The following is a 26,279-nucleotide window of genomic DNA, read 5'->3' on the forward strand; positions in this document are numbered from 1 at the left end:
TTTTTGGTATATTTACACAAGTGGTTCAAAAAGAAACTACTTTCACAAGAAACTAAGTTTAACACTTTAATAACTTCAATAGAGCCAACTTCAGGAACAGATACACACATAAAATTCAAACAATTTAATTATTAAACAGTATACTTAAATGCATCAAATTCTTAAAAATCCCCCAAATGGACTCAAGGCTGTGGATATGAAAAGGTAATTTTGAAGTACTACAGACTAGAGTAAAACAGACACAGTTATTACTTCACATTTACCAATAAGACAACAGTCTGTAGATACATTAGACTTTTATGAGAACACTTCCAGACAATGTTAGAACACAGACTCATTAAAAAGGAAATACAATTGATCTCAAAAAGATGAATTTATAGCTAACAATTTCTTTGGTCCTCCAAGTCACATCTGTTTTTACTTTTTTTTTTTAAGATTTTATTTATTTATTCATGACAGACACACAGAGAGAGAGGCAGAGACACAAGCAGAGGGAGAAGCAGGCTCCATGCAGGGAGCCCAACGTGGGACTCCATCCCCGGTCTCCAGGATCACACCCTGGGCTCAAGGCGGCGCTAAACCGCTGAGCCACTAGGGTTGCCCTGTTTTTTTTTTGTTTTTTTTTTTTAATTTTGTTTATTTATTCATGAGAATACACAGAGAGGAGAGAGAGAGAGAGGGAAGTGGGGAGAGAGAGAGAGAGAGAGAGAGAGAGAGAGGCAGAAACACAGGCAGAGGGAGAAGCAGGCTCCAGACAGGGAGCCTGACATGGGACTTGATCCCGGGACTCCAGGATCACGCAGTGGGCTGAAAGCGGCGCTAAACCGCTGAGCCACCCGGGCTGCCCGGGTTGCCCTGTTTTTACTTTAAAATACCAAACATTAGCTGAGTGTTTAATTCTACTTCTAAATGTCTAACTATTAAGCAGGATAATGTTTATATCAGATTAGATTTTTAAAAGGAACTCAAAATAAATTACCACTGTACTTTAGAAGCTCCAAATATAGAAAAATATAGGAAATAGAAGATTTTAAAAAAAAAAAAAACAGCACTTCTGCCACCTTGTCCCATCATAAGTCAAATGACATCAAAGTGGCAAAGACAAGACTACCAAAGTTAAAGTAATCACTGTAGTTAGTTCTACTTAAGGTAATGGGATAAATTTGAAGACCACAATGTCAACCAGATAAGAGACTTTCCCATGGAATGACTGTGGTTTTGTTTTTGCACGGGAGTTGGGTGTTTTTGTTTGTTGTTTTAATTTGTCCCACACTGCCCCAATGGAGGAAATTTTAAGTAGTCATTAATAAGGCAACAGCTTCCTGGACAAAAAGACCTATATACCATTTGAACAGTTACACTGAAGACAAGACCCACACGGACCACAAAAGGAACCAGTATGGGGACTTCCAATATTTTCCAGTAATACCAGAAAATCACAGTGCATTTTCACAGACACCAACAATGCAGCTTTCATGAAACACTGGATATCACTCACAATGCCACAGTTAGTTCATTCTGCATGCTTTCATTTTCACAGAAGATATGGTTCTGCAGACCTGAAAATGATGGACATTCTTAAAAGTTTCTGGAAATATTACTTAGAAAACATTTGGTAAGATTTAAAAAAATTTTTTGAGGCATCTACAAGGAATACACAATGTAAGCTGTAAGAAACTTCTAAGACAAAACTGTGAGGACGACTTATTTGCAGGGTCAATACTTAAGTCTCATAAAATAATGGCTTTTAAAAAAAGGCAAAGGTATCTATAAGTAGTAGGGTGATATTCTCATCAAGGTACAGAGAGTTAAGTGTCTAAGTCTCTGTATGTTGACATGAGAATACACTCATAAACAATAGGAACTAAGTCCCTGTACTTGAATTTTAAAAAGAATAGAAAGTAGAAATGTGCCTTTTTAACTCACAAAATCAAAAACATAGATATTCCACCACCTTCTTTTGGTGACTATTACAATTGGATAGTTAAAAAATAAATATATAAAAAATAAAGTGCCCTGGCAGTTTAATAAATGTGATTAAAGTGGAGCCTGTTGGACTTTGAGTTTGCAGAGCAATCCTGCATACTGTACAAAAATATTTTAAGCACTATACCATGTTTGTTTGGGGAGGGGAAAAAACAGTATATTGGCCTTAGCTTTTCCCCCCATTCCCAACATTCCTATGTTTATGAACCCAATTACCATAGTATTTGAACAAAATACTTGAGTTTTTCTTCTATTCCAGCACCCTCAAGGTTATGTGAATGGCAGTGGTTTTGTGCATGTAACTTACACTATGGGCAGTTTCTTTGAAAGTTACCACTAAAAGGTGGCAAGAAGAAAGTAGAGGGCTCACCCCTTTATTAATTATTTTTATTTGATATGCTATAAATAATTATTAAACACAACTAGTAACAAGGAATAAAGTTCACATCTGTAACAATTGAAAATGGAATGTACAATAGAGACCAGACAAACAATGCTACTTAGTGGTATAACCTGCAAACCACACGACACATGCAGAAGTTCAGCTCTTAATCAGAGTTAGAAACTCTTCCCGAGTCTTTGGATCTTCCCGGAACACACCCAACATCGTGCTGGTCACAGTTTTGCTGTTCATTTTCTGTACCCCTCGCATTACCATACACATGTGTCTACAAAACAAGACAACAAAGATGGCTTAAAGGAATAGACAGTTGCTGGTTTGGTTTTTAAAGGAAAAAGCAGGCCAAAAAATTAAATCTGATTATACTGAGTTTACAGCTACCAACTGGATCCAAAATATCACTTCTTAGACAAAAGTGACTTAGAACTTTTATTTACATTTCTTAGTCATATAGCTCTTATTCTTAACAATGTTTGAATCATTGATGCACCTAGCAGAAGAGGAAAAAAAGGGAATTTTCTTCCTATGTGAAAATAATACAAGGGGTCCACAGAGATAAAACAGCTTCTGGATAAAAGGAAATTCAGAATTTTCATTTGCTCCATCTTTAGGATTAAAGCAACACAACGTTAGCTTTGGGATTTGGAGAAATACTGAATTACGCTGGTCTTACTATGTAGAATCTAGAGAACAGTGACCACAGTGAGCTTAAGCAACTGGTGAAGCTGGACAGCATGCACAGCACAGAGCCCAGGCCATGTCAGAAGAATGGATGAGATGTGTGCAATTCTCATAATTCATTCTAACTTAAAGAAGTGTCTTCAAGTGCCCTTAATAGCCAGTTTTAGCACCATTTTTTAAAACGGGTGACAAAATACTAGGAAAAGACTGCTTGGAGTAACAAAGAGCTAAAGAAGACTTCAAGAGAAGACATAAAATGTTACTGGTTGCACAAACCACTACCTATAATCTGATGACTCCTTACACCTCCACAATACCCACCCAAACCAAAACAAAACCAGTCTCCATACATACTCTGGTTCCTATATCAGCAACACAGTAAATGAAAGAGGTAAAAAAGCTTTAGGTCAGAGACAGAAAACATGACAGTATCAATTATGTGGCATCACCTGGTGCTATAAAAACAGAGCGGCACTAAATAGCATTCCAGTGTACAATGACATTATTAAGGCAAATATGGACTTACGTTGCTTCAACCACCACCCCGACTCCAGCAGGCCGCAAGGCTTCTGTGATTGCTACGGCAATCTGTTTCGTAAGGCGCTCTTGAACTGTGGGGGTGACAAGAAGCTCAGTTTAAGAGTCTGACACAAACAACTGTGTTTAGAATATTTGTTGTCTTTAGAACATTTGAAATCTTAAAAGGCAGACTTCTGTGAGGCTTCAGAACCAAGACACACCAGTTTTTACTGGTTTGCTTTGTCTGCTGCCTGGGCCACAGGAGGCTGCTGTTCAATGCCCTCACCTGCAGAACAAGTACTGAAGAGCGTCCAGCACCACTGCAGGGAATGGATAAGAATGACAACTGTCGGGAGATCCCTGGGTGGCTCAGCAGTTTAGCGCCTGCCTTCAGCCCAGGGTGTGATCCTGGAGTCCCGGGATCGAGTCCCACATCGGGCTCCCTGCATGGAGCCTGCTTCTCCCTCTGCCTGTGTCTCTGCCTGTGTGTCTCTCATGAATAAATAAAATCTTTAAAAAAAAAAAAAAAAGACACTGTCTCTCAGGTGTGCAGTAAGATCAAAAGAATGCTGGTAACAAGCACCTCTATGCAAATGAATAAGTTGTTCGCAACAGGATTAACAAAGGCACTATGATCCAATTATTGAATTGTATGTAAAGCTGAAAACCAACTATCTAAACAATGCAGTCTCTGTGCTGAATAAACAACTTCTTTGAAAACATATTGAGAGTGTTCTATTTGAAAACTGGCAAAATTTTCAAATATCTATTAGAGCAGGGATTGGTTAAATCAAGCCACAGCACAGCCATGTAACGGAATGCTAAACAGTCAGCAAAATGAATGAAATAGTTACATGCATGTGGGAAAAAATGTTTGATCTGTTGAGTGAAAGAAAAATATAGGGGGGAAAGTGAAGCCCATTACATACAATATGAGTCCATTTAAAAAATATAATAAATTTATCTTAAAATGTTGGTAGATGCACAAAATATGAAGGAATGTGCAAATACAACAATGATTTTTCTGGAGGCTGGAAACACTGCAGACTTCCCCTTTCTGTGTTATATCCCTATGAGGTTTTGACTGGTAAGTCATATGTATTACACTTGTGATAAGAACAACCAAAAAGTGGGCAGCCCCGGTGGCACAGCAGTTTAGCGCTGCCTGCAGCCTGGGGTGTGATCCTGGAGACCCGGGATCAAGTCCCGCGTCGGGCTCCCTGCATGGGACCTGCTTCTCCCTCTGCCTGTGTCTCTGCCTCTCTCTCTGTGTGTCTCTCTCATGAATAAATAAAATCTTTAAAAAACAAATAAAAAGTACTTTTTCCTTAAGAAAAAAAAGTTTTTCTGTAAATAACTGTTTAAAAGCTTACCTTGTAATCGTCTACTATAGATTTCTACAATCCTAGAAAAGAAAGAATCGTTTTAGTTAAACATAAATTTGTTTGAAGTGGAATTGGTAAGACTTCCTCAAAAGACCAAAAGGACTCTAATGAAGCAATTATAGGGTATGGGCAAGAGATTAATGCTTCTAAGAGGTGGAAAGATACAAAAACTACATGGAAATAAGAAGAAGGGAGGGTCTCGAGGACACCACCAAACATGACACAGAATGGTACTTTCCATGTTCCCAAAGACATAGAGAATTATATGAATATTCACTTAGGAAAAACACAAATGATTTTAGAGCTCCCAAGTCATCAATTTTAGGCCAAGTGTCAAGTGTTCTAATTAATCATATTGTTTAATCAGAGCTTAAAGTTCAAGTTAAAAATAAAAAGACTATTTGTTAATTAATAGCAGGCCATTGTCAACTACTGTACACACTAAACCTATTAGGAAAATCGGATTAGAACTGAACAGACTTCTTCAGACATCTCTTTATAAATTAGGTCTATATAAGCACTCAGTATGATTAACTCTCAAAAATAAAAGCTTCCTGATCTTGCTTTATAACACAATCTGTCAAGTGATGGATTTTCTGCTTTGACCATCTTTCAATCTAGTTGTGAAATATAAAGATGGCCACATGAATTACCTATTTGAGGAGAACAATTCACATTAAGGATCTTTTCTTTAAAATTTGGCCTTTAAAAAAAAAAATAAAATAAAAATAAAATAAAATAAAATTTGGCCTTTAGTCATGAATTTGGACTGAATTTAAGGATCACTTCACCTAGGATGCATTTTATGGCTCTTTCTCACCCCCCACTATGATGCTCAGATAAAATTGAAAAGTCATTCCTTTATACCCATTATAGCTAACAGTCAGTTACAGGTACACCACCTTGTTTACCACTCAACACGAAGGAAGGAACCACTCAGATTCTTCTTCATGTATCTAGTATATTTACAACACTGAACCAACATAATTACATATTTTTAATTTTGAACAAAAACCTAAGGAAAGATGCTGCTCAAGCTCGTGGATAGGAAATATGTCTTATTTCTTCTGGGTCAAATCTCTTTATATTACTTCTCATAGTTTTCCAGGTGATTAATTTCTGTTGTATGAATAGGAAATGGCATTGATTTAAAAATTAGTAATGTTTTCCTTCCATAGTCATCATTTCTTTCTCTTGAATAGAATTTTAGGTACAACATTAGACAACAGTGGCAATATTGGGTACCCACTTTTTCCTCTACACTTTAATAGGGAATCCCTATAACATTTTACTATCATCCATGATAGCTGCCTATCTGGTAGATAGCCACTCTTGCACCAAAGGAAGGCCATTTATGCAAATTGTTATTGAGTGCCTTCTATGTATATGATTATGTGATGAACAGGTCTCTATGCTCAAAGAGTTCATAATTTATTTCTGGTTTATTTGGTTTTCATTTTTAAGTAAGTAGTAGGCATTGAATTAGTCTTCTCAGCACTAAAGATAATCATATAGCTTTCCCGAATTAAAAAAAAAACAACTTTATTTTGCCCTTTGTTGAACATAATTTGTTAAGAGGTATTTGTCAAAAACAGAATTCTAATATGATGTTAATATTCATCTGCATCTTAATATTGCCATTGGCAAACAATTGACAATCTAACTGCTATTACCTTGTAGGTAATATTTTCTCTACAGCAGTTTTTTATGATATTTCACTATGTGTACTCTGAGGTTTTCTATGTTGTGTCTAGGTGGAGATTTAAATTTTTCTCCTACTTGGGATTCATTAAGGTTCCTAAATCTGAAGACTGATTTTTTTTTTTTTGCATGTGCTCCAGAAATGTCTTCAGCCATCACCTTCTCTAATACTGCACCTACCCCATGGCCTCTGTTACCTCCAAGAATTTCAATTAAGGACATATTAGACCTCCTCAGTCTTCCACATCTCATATTCTCACCTATATTTTCCACCTAGGTCTCTGTTACATTCTGCAATTTCTTCAGATCTTTCTTCCAGTTCACTATTTTTAGCTGTGTCTAACTTGCTATTTATGTATTTATTTATTTATTTGAGAGAGAGAGAGAGAGAGAGAGAGCACGAGTAGGGAGAGGGGCGAAGGGAGAGAGAGAGAATCCTCAAGCAGACTCCCCACTTTGTGTGGAGCTGGATGCAGGGCTTGATCCCAGGACCCTGAGATCTGACCTCAGCTGAAACCATGCTCAACTGCCTGAGCCACCCAGGTGTCCTATAACCTATTTAATGTGAGTGTATTGGGCTTCAAATGCAAATATCATTTTTTTCCTAGAAGTTTTATTTGCCCCCCGCCTTTTCCAATTTAATTCTGAAAGTGTACTCCTTTGCCAAACCTTCAGTATTCTTTTTTTTTTTTTTAAGATTTATTTATTTTTAGAGAGCACGAGCATGCGTGCAATTATGGGAAGAGGGAGAGTCTCAAGCAGACTCCCTCCTGGGTATGGAGCTCAACATGGGGCTCAATCCCAGGATTCTGAGATCAGGATCTAAGCCAAAATCAAAAGTCGGACATTAACTGACTGAGCCACCCAGGCATCCCTCAGGATTCTTATTTTCTAACATATTTATTGCATATTCTGTATCTGTTAGCTCTAGCCTCTGCCCCCTTTGACCATTTGTCTCAGCTGACTCTGACTCGTGGTGGCTTTTCTTTTACTTTCGGTGAACTCATGCTGCTTGGAATATCATTTGTGGGAATTCTATGAGGCTGAAATAAAAATGCATCAGAGAATGAGCACTGGTTTCTGCTACTTGCTGAAAGACTACCTCCTTGGCAACATTTTAATTAAATTATTGCCTTGGGTTTTCTGAGGACCACATGTGGTGATGTGAATTCTGAGCCCAAATCCCTGTGAATACATGGCTAGGGTTCTTTTTCCTGCTCTCCCCAGAACAAAGCTAAAAGGTAATATCTCTCCCAATTTGGGGTAGCATAGGGAGGAAAGAATCCTGGCTTTGACTCCAGGGCTGGCTAGTTCTTGTGGATTCTCACTGGAATTGCCTTACATTTCTCCCAATGTCTGAAATGTACATACACATCATACCTTAGTATGCTATACTGGGAGGGATATCATTACCATCTACTTTACCGTACTCCCAGAATCAGTAGTTCTTAATTTTAATCTAAACCATTTCTATATTCTTGGAGTAAATCTCCCTGGGTCATAATGGAAACAGTACTTGTGCCTGTTAAAATAGGAGGTTTTTTTATATTTAGGATTTTCACAACTATATTCATATGTAAGATTCATCTATCATCTCTTTAAATGCTAGTTTTATTAGACTTTTATCAGAGATAGGCAGCCTCATCAAATTAATTGTGTAGCTTTTCAGGTTTTTCATTCTCTTGAAAAATTTATACAACCCTGTAATTAGTGGTTACTTGAAAGTTGTCTATTAAATTGACCATCCACCCCTTTCCCTCCCACCCCACTCCAATGTTAATTTGACTTTTTCCAATTGTTACTAATTTAGCCAGGCTTTCCAACTCTTGGTTCATTCTTTTTCCTCTCCATCTTTTTTTAAACTTATTCATAAGGATTTAAAGTTTCTAAAGCATATTTTTCATTACAAAGCCTCTCATTCCCAGGTGTATTTCTCCTCTCAATCAGACTGCTTAAGCAATCTATGATACATGATCTTTTGGATTTATGTTTTCTGTCCTTTTCAAAATTTTCTAATTTAATCATTTTATCTCTTACTTCTTTACAATTTCTTCTATTAAGCTTTATAACTCTTTTTCTTTAAAAAAAATTGAATGCTTAGTTTATTTGTTGGCCTTCTTATTTAATAATGAAAGCATCTGTGGCTATATATTTATCTCCAAAGCATGTGTTTTTTAAAATTTCAACTTTACTAAGGTTTAATTGACATAAAGATTGTAAAGATATTTAAAGTGTACATTGTGATCTAATATATATATACATTGTGAAAAAAAAATCCCCCATTTGGTTAATTAATACACCCATTACCTTCCATACTTATCTTTTTATCTCCCCCCACCAAGTAAGAACAATGAACATTGGGGTACAGATATCTCTTCAATATCCTGTCTTCACTTCCTTTGGATATATACCCAGAATTAGGATTGCTGAATCATATACCAATTCTATTTTTAATTTTTTGAGGAATCTCCATACTGTTTTCCATAGGGCTGCACCAATTTACATTTCCACCAACAGGGTACAAGAGTTCCCTTTTTTCCAGAGCCTCACCAGCACTTGTATCTTGCCTTTTTATAGTACTGTAGTCATTCTAATAAGTGTGAGGTGACATCTCACTGTGGTTTTGACTTGCATTTCCCTAACGATTAACGAAATTGAACACCCTTTCATGGACCTGTTGGCTATCTGTAGATCTTTGGAAAAAATGTCTATTCAGTCCCTCTGCCCATTTTTTAATTGGATTGTTTCTTTGCTATTGAGTTGTATGAGTTTCTTGTATTTTTTGCACATTAACCCCTTACCAGATATGTGATTTGCAAATATTTTTTCTCATTCTGTAGGCTGCCTTTTCATTTTGTTGATGGTTTCCTTTGCTATGAAGAAGCTTTTTAGTTTGATGTAGTTCCACTTGTTTTTTATTTTGTTGCTTTTACGTTTGGTGTCAAATCCAAAAATTTATCACCAAGATCAACGTCAAGGAGCTTACCCCTTATGTTTCCTTCTAGTTTTATGGTTTTAGACCTTAGGTTCAATTCCTTTTGAGTGGATTTTTGTGTCTAGTATAAGAAGGGAATCCGGTTTTCCCAATACCATTTTTTAAGTTTATTTATTTTTAAATTTGAGAGAGAGAGAGAGAGAATACAAATGGGTAGGGGCAGAGGGAGAGGGAGAGAGTAGATTTCCCACTGAGCCAAGTGCCCAGTGTGGAGCTTGATCCCAGGACCCTGGGATCATGACCTGAAACAACAGCAGATGCTTAACCAGCTGAGTCACTGAGGTGCCCTAAGTTTATACATATATTTTAGTAGTCTCTATACCTAATGTGGGGCCTGAACTCATGAACCTCAGCGTTGACGATATCAGCTTAGTCACACACTCTACTGACTGAGCCAGCCAGGTGACCCCCCCAATAGACCCCCTAGTCTATTGAAGAGACTATTCTTTCCCTATCCTTTGTTCCTTTGTCATAAATTAATTGGCCATATATGCATGGGTTTATTTCTGAGGTCTCTATTTTGTTTCATTGGTCTATGTATCTGTTTACATGCCAATGCCATTCTGTTTTTATTATTATAGCTTTGTAATTTAGTTTGAAATCAGAAAGTGTGAAGTCTCCAGCTTTTTTGTTTTTTCTCAATATGGCTTTGACTATTTGGGGTCCTTTGTGGTTACATAAAAATTTTAGGATTTTTTTTCTATCTCTGTGAAAAATACCATTGGAATTTTGAGAGGGATTGCAAGGAATCTATAGATTTCTTTAGTATGGACATTTAAACAATACTAATTCTTCTAATCCAAGAGCATCAGATATCTATCAATTTACATCTTCAGTTTCTCTCATTAATGTCTTGTAGTTTTCAGTGTACAGATCTTTCAACCTCTTTGGTAAAATTTATTCCTAGGTATTGGTGTAACTGTAAATAGGATTGTTTTCTTAATTTCTCTAACAGTTTATTGTTAATATATAGAAACACAACTAATTTTTGCATATTAATTTGTATCCCTTAACTGAATTTGTTTATTAGTTCTAATGGGTTTTTGATGGAGTCTTTAGGAGTTTTTAAAAATATTATATTTATTTATTTGAGAGAGAGAACAGGAGCCAGGGGGAACGGAGGGGAGAAGGAGAAGCAGGCTCCCCACTGAGCAGAGAGCCCAACATGGGGCTCAATCCCAGGACTCTGGGATCATGACCTGAGCCAAAGGCAGACACTTGACTGACTGAGCCACCCAGGCACACCTAGGGTTTTCTATAGATAATATCATATTATCTGTAAATACATACAGATTTACTTCTTCCTTTCTGATCTGAGTGCCTCATTTCTTTATTTATTTATTCATGATAGATATAGAGAGAGAAAGGGAGAGGCAGAGACACAGGAGGAGGGAGAAGCAGGCTCCACACTGGGAGCCCGACACAGGACTCGATCCTGGGGCTCCAGGATGGCGCCCCAGGCAAAAGGTAGGCGCCAAACTGCTGAGCCACCAAGGGATCCCCTCTGGCTATATTTCTGATGCTACATTGAATGAAAATGGTGAAAGAGGATGTCCTTGTCTTGCTCCTGATATTAGCTGAAAGCTTTTCATCACATGATGTTAGCTGTGGGCTTTTCACATATGGCTTTTATTATATTGAGGCACATTGCCTTTATATCCAGTTTGTTGAGAGTTTTCCTCATGAATAGGTTAAATTTTGCCAAAAGTTTTTCTACATCTGTTGAGACTACCATATGATTTTTATCCTTCATTTTGTTAATGTGGTTTATCACTGATTGATTTGCATATGTTGAAACATCCTTGCATCCCTGGAATAATTCCCATTGGATCATAGTGTATAATCCTTTTAATGCACTGTTGAATTCAGTTTGCTAATATTTTTTTGAGAATTTCTGCATTTATGTTAAAAAAAGATACTGACTTATAACTTTCTTGTAGTTTTCTTTCTGTTTTGATATCAGGTTTAATGCTGGTCTCAAGAAATGAGTTGGAAAGTACTCCCTCATCTTCTGTTCTTTAAAGGAGTTTGAAACGGATTGATATTAATTTCAAAGTGTAGTTTTTTAATTCAAGTTGCATACACTGACATACAGTGTTTGCATCATTATGATTTTCTATCATATCAAAGGAACTTAAAAGAACTTAAACTTCTAAAAAACTTATTTTTAAAAATAATTTTATATTAATTTCTAGTTTTCTTTTTTACACAATAGCCTGTTCATTTTTTTTTTTAAGTTAAAGCTTGCCTTTTGGCCAAAATCCTTTCACTCTACTTTGTATAACCTTTTGGTCCATCTCAATCAAAGACTGAGAGGTAATTAGTGTTCTACTCACTTCTTTCAGACCTGTCAGTTTCTCTATGCATTTATTCCAGTTCATGTTTTCTGTTTTAAATAAATTTGACCAAAAAAAATTCATGATCACTTTTATTTATTTTTGATCACTTTTATTATACAAACTTCCTCAATATAAGGCCCAACCTTGTCTCCTTTGATAAATTTTCCTGTTTTATTTTTAACTTTTGTAATTTTTTTTAAATAAAGGAGACATGATTAAGTACTGGATTTAACCCAGTGAACATCTTATCTGAATTGCCCACTTACTGGTCTTAGAAAATCTGTGCTAGGTCCTGTTTCCTGTGTTGCATTATGTTTTCTTTCCTCTTCTTCCTCCTCTGGCAACTTGGAAAGTAATCTAGTGAATCCTTTGCAGGTGAATGGTATAATTTAACCATAGCAAATCTTAACAGTAATTTTGATGCCTTCATATAACTAGACTTGTCACCAGGCTGCAAATCCTCAACTACAGCTAGAGCAAAGAGCAAAAAGCAGAAAGAGGTTGAGGTGGATCACAGTGGGATTTGTCAGCTAAAGTAAGGAGTTTGAACTTTATCTAAAAGCTATGGGGAGCTACGAAGGAGCAGCATCACCAATCCACACTTTAGAAAGTACGTCCTAGCAGTGTATGAGAGCAGATTTAAAGATGCTATGAGATTAAAGGCAGAGAGTTCAGAGTTTTATAATTCATAAAGAACATAAGAAAAGCCCAACAGACAGTGGCAGCAAGGATAGCAAGAAGGCAGCATGGTAACAAGAGGGAAGTGGGGATGCTGCAGGATGTCAATGGAAAATACAACAGCAATGGATGGACTGCTCCTCACTCCTTACACCAAAATACATTCCAGATGGACCAAAGATTAAATACAAAAATAAGGCCATCAAAATAACCCCAAAACATGAATTTATGACTACATAAAAGTTTTAAAACTTCTTTGTGGAAAAATTATTTTATAAAACAAAATCAGAAGACAAATGACAAGCCTGGAAAAATTATTTGCAGCATCTGATCTAACTGGTTTAACATTCAAAGAGCTTATACAAATCAGTAATAAAAAGACAAGCAATCCAATGGAAAAATTAGCAAAAGCTAATAAAAGCAGGAAGTTTCTATAAAGATTCAAATTCTACTAAAGAAATGCAAGTTTTAAAAATGTACATTAAAACAATTAGGTATCTTTTTCCACTTATCGGTTTGGCAGAGATTGAAGAGTGTGATGAAATCAGTGTCAGCAAAAGTGCAGAAACACACACCCTTTGATCTGTTATTAGAGTATAAATTGATATGCCTTTTTTTTGGACAGCAATTTAGTAATATCAAAAATTCAGCTACCCTGAACCCAGCAATGTAATCCTAGTGATTCACAATATACATGTTCACAAAATCATTTTTTCTTTTTTTTTTTACAACAGTCTCAAATTGTAAACTATACTTCTATCAAAGAGTGACTTCATGAATTATACTAAACAATTAAAGAAATACTATGTAGCCATTAAAATGGACTAAGACTTTTAGAGCCAAAAGATGTCCAAGGGATTTCAAAGTTTTTTAACTTAAAAAAACAAACAAATAAACAAGGGGTGCCTGTCTGGCTCAGTCTGTAGAGCGTGCAACTCATCTCAATGTAAATTCAAGCCCCATGTTGGAATTACTTTAAAAAAATTAAAAATGTCAAAAAAAATTAAAAATGAAAAACAAAAAACACAAGTTGTAGTACAGAACATGGGGTATGAAATCCCTTTTTTGCTTTTTTTGCTATTTTTAAAGAGCTATATTTTTGTGTTTGCAAAGAAATTTTGCAGGAGAACAATCTCTAGTCAAGAGACAAGAAATCTCTAGTAACTTTGAGGAATGAAAATAGAAAGGAAGGCTCTTCCTTTATTCACTTGTTTGCATTTAAGCTTAATTGGTAAGTATGTTACTTTTATAATAGAGAGAAAGAAGAAAAAATAATATTCCCCTTGTAATCTAATGCCCACCTTATCTTTCCAACTATCTTGCAGTCATCTCTGCCTATATCTCTTATTTCTATCAATTTAATCTCCTCCCTATGCACTGGAATATGCCTTGTGCCTACCCTCCTTTTGCCTTTGCTTACGCATTAACTATACCTAAAGGAATTTCTCTTCCTCTTTGAATTCTGCTCAGCCTTCCACCTCTGGGTCTCTTCAACCCTGCCAGGTTCAGTCACCTTGGCTCCTCTGAACTCAGAGCTCCAAACCTGGCATTTCTGTGGTCCCTGATGCTTCAACTGTCCATCCTCTTTGAAGGCAGTGGCTATGTCCTACTATTCTCTAGCAGCCATCATAGCTGACACAGTACCCTTTCATAGTAGATGCTCAATAAATAGATTGACCATGGCTACCCTAAGGTAGTTCAATTCTATACTCAAGATTTAATTACATTCATTCAGTTATTCTAAGGCAAGAAAATAAATACGTGTTCAAATATATTTTCAGCAACAAAGGACTTTTACGACTTTATTTTGTTTTATTAAGATTTATTTAAGTAGGGGATCCCTAGGTGGCTCAGCAGTTTAGCGCCTGCCTTTGGCCCAGGGCGTGACCCTGGAGTCCCGGAATCGAGTCCCACGTTGGGCTCCCAGCATGGAGCCTGCTTCTCTCTCTGCTTGTGTCTCTGCCTCTCTCTCTCTCTCTATGTCTATCATGAATAAATAAATAAAATCTTTAAAAAAATTTTTTAAAAGATTTATTTAAGTAACCTCTACACCCAACATGGGGCTTGAACTCATGACCCTGAGATCAAGAGTCACATGTTCCTCTGACTGAGCCAGCCAGGCACCCCAACAAAAGGAATTGCTATTCAAACTACATTTACTCTAGAATTCTACTAGAGTTAAACCATATCAACTCACTTCTGGCATTTTCTTATTACTTAAGGCTTTACTGTTTGATATTTGACTTCCCTGGCACTGAAAGGTCATTCATTTAAAGACAAGCATATAACAGACTTCACATACAAGATTAATATGAGCAGTGAAGTTTTGCTAAGACATTCAGCTTTCTTTATTACTCTTCATTCCCTAAATATTCCTACTTCTTATAAGAAATAAGCAGTTGGGTAAAATTTTAGCCTTCTTTTCTGTTTAATAGATCCCTCAATCAAATTCCCTATAAATATCTGAAAGTAACAAACACTGTTCAATTTTTAAACTTTAATCCTATTAGCATAAGGACAAATCCCCATGCTAATAATCAACTCCTTTGTATTGTTTCATAAAAGCTTAATTATTGGAGACCTGTCTATTTCCCTAGGAAAGGAAGTTACAAAGATTATTCCTTTCTACTCCTAAATTACCATTTATTCCAAAATCTCACGGGATTACTCAAGAATCCATTTCCATAAAGTATTACCCATGATCTACACAGTGTGGTCTTCTAGAGAAGGCTACTTACATTAAGACCAAGGCCTAATGTGGTCTACCAAGCTTATCATGTGAAAACTATCCACTTCATACCTTTCACATATGGACAGTTTATTAAAAGCTCTGCAGTGCCAGAATTTCTATATAGGAAAGGCATAAGGTTGGCAACCTTGCAGAAGGAAGTATGCCAGGGGACTGGGCCTGAACCTAGGTTTGCACAGCAATCACACTGATCTTACTTAGACTGTATCTTATAAAACAGTAACAATAACCAATTTTAGTAAAGACACTTTCATTCACAGTTGATATGACTTTATTGTTTAGGAGTAAGTTATTAGGGAGGGGGGTTGCTAATAGAAATTATAGTAGGATTATTTATCCCCGTCACCACCAATACCCTTTTTCAGCCACACTTGGCACTGCCACTGGGTACAGATCACTAGAAAGTGGCAAGATTCTCTGGATTTGTGTTAAGAGCCTTACAGCAGTGAAGTTATGATATAAAAACATATTTTCATGGACCAGGTAGCCCTGTCTAGTGGACAAAGTGCTGAGCAGGAATGAGGTCAGAAACTAGGAAAGTTAAATTTCTCTCTTCCACCTACTTTCTCCTTAATCCCCAGAGGAAATGAGTTAGAAAGTAGAAGTGAAAACAAAGAACAGCTGTGGAGAGCAGCTGTCAGATTGGTAAGGTGGTTTTTACAGATTTGAACACCAAATTGAAAAAGATATGGACCACATTTCAGGATTGTGGTGAATCCCAGTGTCTAAGTGGAGAATAAGCAGGAACACATCAGGGCCATAGTATAGTTACTTGGATCACAAGATTCAGTTATTCCAATTTTGATACAGTCACTATAACATCAAATTATCCAAATTTAGCTTGATTTATTTTAAGAGGGGAGGGGCTCTTGACTGTGTGTTCCCTCATTTTGTTCTTAATTCTCCCTCAGCACACACATGCCCATACACACATGCACATACACACACACCTCCTAGCATTTCCCCATACCCAGGGAAACCCCATAAAAAGAAATTACAAAAAGAATATTTAGGAAGAGGTGATATAATATTGCTGGTTTAGCCTATCAGGGATTTATGAACACTGATCTTTAAGTTGATTTCCAGTTAAACACAAATGACTATACTTGTATATTACTTCTCCTTCCTAAAGCCCAAATCAAAATAGTAGCAAGGGAATTTTTTAAAAGGCATGAGCCTGCAGGATAAAGAATGGAAAAGAAGACTATAGTAGGAAAGACAAAAATATGAAAGTAAGTATTATTTTTGGAATATTGCTGAGAAAGCCAAGAAAGGTACAACACAGTCTTGTGTCTCCAGAGGTAAAGAAATCAGAAGTGAATGAATGGCCCTGCAGGATCCCAGAGAGATGCCCGGAAATACCCAGGTACAGTGGAAGACAGGGTTCACACCTTAAACAGTGGCTTGATTAAAGTCTGAAAACAGTGTAGTGTAATTAGATCTCTGTGCAGGCTTCCTCTTCCTACCCCTGTTAGGTACACCACTCTTAAATATGGGGGCTGGACTGAATGCATCCTCAAATCCTTTCCAGTCATGGAAGACTTTACAGGAAAGTGATGCACTAAGACTTCAAGGATGTACCAGTGGAAAAAGGGTGCAAGGTAGGGGAGGAAGGCAGTGAGGGGTGAGAAGATAGGGATTTATGTTTCTGGTCCTCCAAATATATTTGTCTCTGCAACTATAAATTTTAAGTTGCAATGTGACTTCCAAGTTAGATCCACACCAATCAAAACAGCCCTGTGAGATTCTTGCCATATTGGGGCTGGTCCTACAAATCTGTTTTCCTATTCACCACACAGTCATACTTACCTTGCAAGTTTGCTGAGGCCAAGGACTTGCTTGTTAGGAAGATAACCAATATGGACCTTCAAAGAAGAGACAGAAATCATGAGGTAAGTGAAAATCCAATGCTTCTTCGTAACAAAATAAGGAAATGTAATATAGGATATGTATTATGTAATTCAACACAATGAAAACATGTCTTTAAGAGATCTAGAAGCTTTAAGACTTAGAAAATGAAGCACTTACAAAAGCATTTAGAAAATACATATGTGCAGTAAAAGGAAAATATATATGAATGACTATTAATGAAATGACAAATTTGAAATACAGTCATGGTATTTCCTAGTAAAGTTAAACTTTTGATACAATTCTTAGTCTTTCTTCTATTGAGGAAACACACTCTCTAGACAGTGTAAATTATCCTGTAGCAACATTAAAATGTAACCAGGAAAGCTTCCTTTATTTTTTTTAAGATTTTTATTTATTTATTTTGAGAGAGAGAAGAGTGTGTGAATGAATGGGGGTGGGGTGCATGGAAGAAGGTGAGAGAGAAACTTAAGCAGACTCCATGCTGAGCATGGAGCCCGACACAGGGCTTGACTCCTCAACCATGAGATCATGACCTGAGCCAAAATCAAGAGTTGGACGCTCAATTGACTGAGCCACCCAGGAACCCCAGGAAAGCTCCCTTTAAATGGCTGAAACTGTAACTATAAATATTGTCACTCCACCTTAAAAAATCCCACCTCATTGCACAGAAAGAGGGTCTCTTTGCCATGCATGGTGGTCTCCTTTCTAAGCTGCTGGAGAACACTACCTTCTTGATGGGAGATAAAGGACACAGCTACAAATGTGAGTTGTCAAGACCTGGACCTTTACACCTAAGTTCTTATAGAACCTACTATAAAGCCAAGCTAATTCTATAATCTTAAAAGTCACTAATATCTCCCAGGTCCATGTTACCTCTCTCTGAACCATGTGTTTTTTTGTTTGTTTGTTTGTTTTTTGTTTTTTTTTAAAGATTTTTTATTTATTTATTCATGATAGTCACAGAGAGAGAGAGAGAGGCAGAGACACAGGCAGAGGGAGAAGCAGGCTCCATGCACCGGGAGCCCGATGCGGGATTCGATCCCGGGTCTCCAGGATCGCGCCCTGGGCCAAAGGCAGGCGCCAAACCGCTGCGCCACCCAGGGATCCCTGAACCATGTGTTAATTATGAGAAAACATTAGTTCTACAAAAAGGCTAATAAAGTAAATGGTCATGTGTAGGCAATCAATTAACCTAATACGAAATGATACATTTCATTTGCATCATGGTTTACCTGCATTTGTTGCATTTGTTCACCTAATTAATATTTACTATACATGTAAATAACTGATCTAGTAGTAATTAGTGATTTTTCATCTCTTCACACTATGCTTTGAGAGTTTGAGAATACCAATTCATCACCTTCCTGGTCAGCAGAAGGAGAAAGTAAAGTAGCACCTAAATACTGGGTATTTCAAAGAAAAATAGAGTTTAAAACTTTCCCATGAACTAAGATCTTCTGTACCACTTGAAATTTTATATTTATATGCAGAGCTACAACATTTTTATTGTTTGTACTATTTTTTATCTTTCTGAAGGTCTCAAGTCATTTTAATGTTGATTTTAGAAAATCATAACTGAATAATGTAGTTTTTAAAAAGTTAGCAAGAACACAAACACAGAGATAATCACATCAGAAGGTAATAGGATATAGTGGTGAGAGGGTGAGCACAATTAAGTTCCTAGGTCTATTCCCAGCCAAATCACTAACTCCCTCTGTCCTCCTGGACAAGTCATAGGCTTTCTGGACCTAAATTCCTCACTTACAATGAAAGGTAATAAGATAAGCGCAAAGGTTCCCTCCTTGAAAAACCTCAGCCCAATGTCACGTGGCCAGCATCATTAATTGTGGGACTGCCAGTCAGTGCACGCCTCCCAATGAGATGGAATACAGAGTCTTTAGTACCCCCATGAACTAGTATTTTTTTAGAAGATTTTAGTTATTTATTCATAAGAGACACACAGAGAGAAGGAACAACATACACAGAAGGAGAAGCAGGCTCCTCACAATGAGCCCAATGTAAGACTCGATTCCTGGGCCTGAGATCACACCTTGAGCCAAAGGCAGACACTCAACTGCTGAGCCACCCAGGTGTCCCCCTTCAATGAAGTAGTATTATTAAAAATGTTTAGCCTTAATCTTAGGAAGTTTCAGACCTAATCTAGTTTATAGGAAATCCAGAGGTTGAATGGAATAAATCCAGAAGGTGGGATGCTCTACAGGACAACTGGCTCAGTCTCTTCAAAAAGACAATGCTGGAGGAATGCTATTTTAGAATAAGAGACTTAGAGGCAAACAACCCAAAGCAATACAAACGTGTGACTTTTTTTTTTTTTAAGATTTTATTTATTTATTCATGAGAGACACAGAGAGAGTGGCAGAGATACAGGCAGAGGGAAAAGCAGGCTCCATGTAGGGAGCCTGATGTGGGACTTGACCCCGAGTCTCCAGGATCAGGCCCTAGGCTGGAGGTGGCGCTAAACCGCTGAGCCACCCGGGCTACCCCGAATGTGTGACTCTTATTTGGATTCTGGGTTGTCTGCTATTTTAAAGATTTAATTTTTAAGAAATCTCTACACCCAACATGGAACTTGAACTTACAACCCCAAGATCAAGAGTCACATGCTCTGCTGACTGAGCTAGCTAAGTGTCCTTGGATTATGATTTTAAAAAACCGAAGTGGGTGAGAGGATGGGGTAACTGGGTGATGGGTATAAAGGAGGGCATGTAATGCAATGAACATGGGGTGTTATGTGCAACTGATGATTTACTGAACTGTACATCTGAAACTAATGATGTACTACTATATATGTTGGCTAATTAAATGAAATTTAAATTAAAAAAATTTAAAAATCAAGAGTAAGACAGTTGAGGCAACTGCAGAAATGTAAATATGGGTTAGTTATTAGATGCTATTTAGGAATTACTATTAATTTTGTTCATGGTAGTGCTCCTATAGATTTTCCTATAGAAAATATTTTAGATTGGTGTATTAATAATTAGTGATGAGTCATGCTGTTTATAACATACTTTATATTCTTTAATGTATTGAAGAATTTACTGCTAACTTTTTATGCTGATAATCAAATCGGAGTTACATTTCTTTAAAAATCTTTATCTTTTAGATATACATATTGAAAGAAATTATGGAAAAAATAAAATGACAACTAGGATTTGCTCCAAAATAGTCTAGTGGGAACTTCTATATAAAAAGATTGGTCTTGGGATCCCTGGGTGGCGCAGTGGTTTGGCGCCTGCCTTTGGCCCAGGGCACGATCCTGGAGACCCGGGATCAAGTCCCACGTCGGGCTCCCGGTGCATGGAGCCTGCTTCTCCCTCTGCCTATGTCTCTGCCTCTCTCTCTCTCTCTGTGTGGCTATCATAAAAAATAAAAAAAATTAAAAAAAAAGATTGGTCTTTTATCAGTAACTGTTGAAGTTGGTTTTAGGAAACATAGAACTTTATCATACTAGTCTTTCTATTCTTACATATGTTTGAAATTTTCTACAATAAAAAGTTTGGGTGCCTAGATTGCTGAGTGGTTGAGTGTCTACCTTCAGCTCAGGTCATGATCCCGGGGTTCTGGGGTCGAGTCCCACATCAGGCCTCCTGCAGGCTGCCAGCAAGGAGCCTGCTTCTTCCTCTGCCTATGTCTCTGCTTCTCTATATCTCTCATTAATAAATAAAAATCTAAAAAAATAAATAAATAAAAGGTTTAAAAAAGAGAGAGACCACTACATACACATTAGAGTAGTAAGCTTAAAAAGATTGAAAGTGTCAAGTGTTGGCAAGGCTGTAAAGTGACTGAGACTCACCTAAGAGTATATGAAGTGTAAAGTGGTACAACCACTCTGGAAAACTAAAGATCAGTATCTATTAAATTGGACATGCATATACCCTATGATCCTGCAAGTCCACTCCTAGGTATATTCCTAATAGAAATGCATCCATATATGCACCAAACAATGCTGATAGCAGTATCATTTGTAATAGGAAAAAAAGAGAGTGAGAAAGAGGACAATGTAAATATCTACCAAGAACAGAATAAACTGGTATGTTTGTACAATGAAATAATAGACAGCAATGAAAATAAGCTACAGTGACAGACAATAACATCAATGACTTTTACAATGTGGAACAAAAAAAGCCAGACACAAAAGATTTCATGCTGTAGATTCTTTCCATTTATAAATTGAAAAACAAGCTGAAATAATCTTAGTGCTTGAAATTGATGTACTGGTTACCTTTGAGGACAAAGGACAGGTTAGTGATTAAAAAGGGGTACAAGGTGAGCTTGCAGGATAGAAATAATGTTCTAATTCTTGATCTGTGAGGTAGTATGGAATACCTTTATAATTTGTGCATTTTCCCTATTTCACTTTATAAAAATGTGAAAAAATAAAATACTTTAACAAAAAAATGTGAAGCAAATGTCAACACATTAAATTTAGGTGATGGATATATAGGTATTCATAATACTATTTCTTATAAGTCTTCTGTTTAAACACTATTAATGAAAAATCAAAATAGAATAAAATTATAATGAGGGGGAGGGGAAAGACAAGACTACTCCTGGTCCTGAATCCACACGTTTTCAAAGGCACATTTAAGTCAAACAAGCTAGATAACATTATCGAGCTTGCATTAGACTCATTTTTCCTAATACAGAAAAGGTTGGAAATAAATTAAATCCACTAATACCATGACCTCTGCCACAATAAATTCTGCAATCATCGCTGCTCATGCCATATGATACAAAAGTGTATCTGGGATCAAACATTATTTAGTCAAAATAAAGAGCAAAGGTTTTCAGAGCCTGCAGCAACTTCATAGGAAAAAAAAAAAAGAAACTTTAATCTCATTATTTTAACCTATTAAGATGCTATTTACTATGAAATGTTTGCCCTGAGGACCTTCTGCTACTTTGTTTTTGTTTTGTTAGTTTTGGGCTATTAGATTAGTCAGATTGATAAAGAGTAAATGTTTATGTGTAATTCTATATATCTGGGATATTAGGAATTAGCAGGTGATGATTTTAAATATAATAATCCTAATTTTAGAACTTTTATTGTGCTTTTTAACATTACTAGGAAACAGGGAAAACCTTACCTTTCCAACAAATGGAACTAGATGATGTTCACACATGGAAAACATATCTATGTCCTTCACAATCACCATCTCATCATGATCTTCATCAAATATAGCATCATTTAAGACATCTGAAATCAGAGGTTTGCTTTAGTAACAATTTTATAGAAAGATACAGAGTAGAAACACTAACAATCTTCATGGTTAGAGATAGTCAACAAAGACAAAACATTAATCCTAACTAAAATATAAGGGAATGCAAATTAAAACACGTTATTTTTTTCCTACCAAACTAGCAAAGCTTTCTTCTTTAAATGATGAAAAAACCCTGATGATATGGTATTACATAACAAATGCAGGATTACAAACAACTGTGTCTGCTGCATGACAGAAGGATAAAGAGAGAAATTATGCAAAACAAAAGAATGGCTATTTCTGGTGATGGAAATGAGCTGCTTTCACTTTCTTCCTTAAATTTTCTTGTACCTAACACTTTCTCTATAATGGATGTGTAGAAAACCATATCTGACATCTCAGGCCAGATCTAGACACTTGTAAACTTGATATGTTATCTATCCCCCAAATAATTGTGTACTCATAAAATTTTCTAGTTACTGTATGCAAGCATCAGACTTAAACAGTTGCCTCTTCCCTAAGGAAATAGATGCTCCAATTTTTATGTATATGCCTGTCCACATTGGCTTTTGACCTCTGGGCTCTGACACATATGGCTAGACATACAGCAGACATTTAGAAACAAAAAAAGCTTTATTTTTAAAAAGTGCATGGCTATCTGGACATCTTGGCAGCCCGCACATGTTTAAGACTCCAAGCTGTGTGATTTCAAGGATTTGGGGATACCCATCTACATAGTACGATGAGACAGAACAGGGAGGAGGTGAATAGAGATTTGCAGCCACCTACAGTTATTTCCCCTCAGAAAGGCAGGCTGCGGAGTGAGTCACAGGGAAGAAGTGCAAACGTCCACCCACACAGCCTGACCTTCAGTGGCTCCGTTGCTACTAGAATAGAGGCTCACAGATATTGAGTCATCATTTAACCACTGTTATCATCCCGTGAGTCAGGCTATTCAGAGACACATTTGATTGTATAGTGGAAAAGTCATTAGTGTGGTCAACAAAAGTGAACATGCAGGGTTTAGACACACAGACAAACACAATGCTCCCAGTAGGAAAGGCTGATAAAATTCAGAGAAGAAAAGGCTCGGTGTCATTCTTGAAGTAAATACTTTTCCAAAATCAGCATTCTATTTTGAATACTCTGCCCTAACCTTTAGTCATATTTCTGAAAGAAGTCCAAAAATAGACCCTTAGTGCTCCCCAAAGTATCTTGGATTTCTCCAAGATTTTAAAGTAAGATTACTGTATGCATAGTTTATCAAAATCTTTAGGCACATAAGAAAACTTCCTGAACATAAAACAAACAAAATTACTTCCTAAAGAACAAAAGAGAATTATCTAAAAGAAGCATTCATGTGTTTTATCTGGCAAAGAATGAGAGCATCCCCATTCTAAACTCTGACAACAACCATATGGCTCATGTTAAAAGCTGATCCTCAAGTTAGGCTAAGTTAGCATCTGGGTGCATCATGAACTAGCTGTTGGACCTTCAGCAAAGTACTCTGTGAGCCTCAATCTTCTAAGCTGTAAAATGAGCATGAAAAAATGTCTATATTTTTCCGGGGTTATCCTGAGGATTAAATGAGATAACCCATTTGTGTTTAGAAGTATGAAGATGGACTAAGTGGTAGCTGTTGTTATTACTATAACTGTAAGTAATGTTGAGAGAGTGCTAAACTATGTGTTCCATGCAAATAAATACACATCAGAATTTAAAAAGCAATAATTTGGTTCTAAGAGACAGACTACAAAAAAGGAAAAATTGTAACCTTGCAGTGAGGAAACCTGGTAAATACTATTTTAACCAAGTGATCTAGATTAACTTTACCAGTAATAAGACATATTGATATCATATAGTTCCTGGTATAATATGATGAGAAGGGCATATCATCTCTGCAGTGTCCTTCCCCAAAGTGTATAACTGTAGTCTAATCACTAGACAAATTGAGAGACATTCTCCAAAATACCTCAATAAGCACTCTTTTAAAAAGACATGAAAAGACTGAAGAATTGTCATGGATTTGAGGAGACTAAAGAAACTTGAAAATTAAATGCAATGGAAAAACCAAAATTGATGTAAAGTCTGTAGTTTAGTTAATAGTATTGTACCAATAGTAATTTTTTTGTTTTTAAGATTTTATTTATTTATTCATGAGAGACAGAGAGACCGAAGCAGAGACATAGACAGAGGGAGAAGCAGGCTCCTGCAGGGAGCCCAACGTAGGACTCAATACCAGGACCCCGGGATCATGACCTGAGACGCTCAGCCACTGAGCCACCCAGGTGCCCCCAACAGTAATTTCTTAAGTAATGATAACCGTACCATGGGCTGTATGAGATGTTAACATGCAAGGAAGCTGGGGCAGGGGTATATAGATACTCTCTGTCCTGTCTTTGTAAGTATTCTGTAAGTCTAATATGATTTCAAAATAAAAACATAAAAAGAAACAAAACAGGACAACGTCTATCAACCGGAATATATACATAGAGCACTACTCAGCATTAAAGTAGAATAACTACTGATCCAGGTACTAATATGGCTGAAACTCCAAAGGATCATACAACATGAAAGAAGTCATATACATACATACAAAAAACTATACGTGAAATTCTAGGAAAGAGAAGTATAAACAGAGAGGACAGATGGCTTACCAGGGACCAGAGGGGTGGGAGACAAGATTGGCTGCAAAAAGGTGGAACGAAATTTTTGAGAGTGATGTTAAGAGTCTATACCTTCACTATACTGGTGGCTGTGCAACCGCATGTATTTATCAAAATTCAAACTGCACACATAAAATTGGTGTATTTTATCGAATTTAAAGTATCCCTTAATGGAGCAAACTTTTAAAAATAATCTCAAAGACTGTAGAATAACATGCAACCTTTTGTGTAAAGAAAGTGGACGAGGGGAGATATGAACATATATACATATATGTGTATATACATATATGCTTATCTTCACAAAGAAACACTAGACGAATAAATCAAAAAGCTAATAAAAATGATTACCCACAAAAGACTAGGAAAGCAGGAAAGAAGGGATATTGATAGAAGTGAAACATCTTTAAATATAATTTGTCACACAGTCGATTTTGAACTCCTGTAAATGTTTTTACATACTGAAAATTAAACCAAAAAGAAAAAAACTAGTGATCCCCACAAGTTTTAATGCTTGGTGGTAATGGAGCAATATTATGTTGCCTATATCCCATTTCATGAAAGTGAACCCAGACTATAAACTTGACCTAGCCAAATCATTTTTCTTCAATAATGAAGTTTCCCTGCTATATTTATTTATGTTTTGCTCCAACATATCTGAAAGCTACCATCTGTGGCTAATAAGAACAAAACACTATCACAGATTGTTTTAATTTCCTGCCTGTTATCAGCAGCAAGAAGGTAACCCTGGAAACAAGGATTTATGGCATTCTATTTCCTACTGGTGGTCATAACCAACAAAGGAAACCGAAGGGGCCTCCAAAAGTTAAAGGTTTGTCTATTACAATTCCACCCAAAGAGAAATGTAAAAGTATACCTTTCTTGTGTCATTAATGATTAAACAATGACAACAAATAACCCTGCTGGACAGCCATCTCTTAAGTGTTCAGTCCCTTCCTCAAAGTACAGTACGTCAGGTCCATAACAGGAACCCAAGTTCCTATTTAAGCTCCCTCTGAAGCAGGGTGCTTCTTAGACTCCCCCAGTAGGGGCTTGTTAAAATACCAATCACTGGACCCCAGTCCCAGA

The 26,279-nt window shown here is 36.7% G+C and overlaps 1 protein-coding gene across 1 annotated transcript in view; it reads right to left on the minus strand.

Moving 5' to 3' along the window:
• Positions 1-2,357: 2,357 nt before the first annotated feature.
• The window catches only part of GCH1 (GTP cyclohydrolase 1), a 50,630-nt gene continuing 26,708 nt past the window's right edge, over positions 2,358-26,279 (minus strand). The window contains exons 2-6 of the mRNA XM_038544768.1: positions 22,414-22,523; positions 17,243-17,298; positions 4,960-4,991; positions 3,594-3,678; positions 2,358-2,654 (exon numbers count right to left, since the gene is read on the minus strand). Of these exons, the coding sequence (XP_038400696.1) occupies positions 2,528-2,654; positions 3,594-3,678; positions 4,960-4,991; positions 17,243-17,298; positions 22,414-22,523 (410 nt within the window). The 3' untranslated portion in view covers positions 2,358-2,527. The remainder of the gene's footprint in view (positions 2,655-3,593; positions 3,679-4,959; positions 4,992-17,242; positions 17,299-22,413; positions 22,524-26,279) is intronic.

Source organism: Canis lupus, chromosome 8, assembly GCF_011100685.1.
Source record: "Canis lupus familiaris isolate Mischka breed German Shepherd chromosome 8, alternate assembly UU_Cfam_GSD_1.0, whole genome shotgun sequence".
Lineage (NCBI taxonomy): Eukaryota > Metazoa > Chordata > Mammalia > Carnivora > Canidae > Canis > Canis lupus.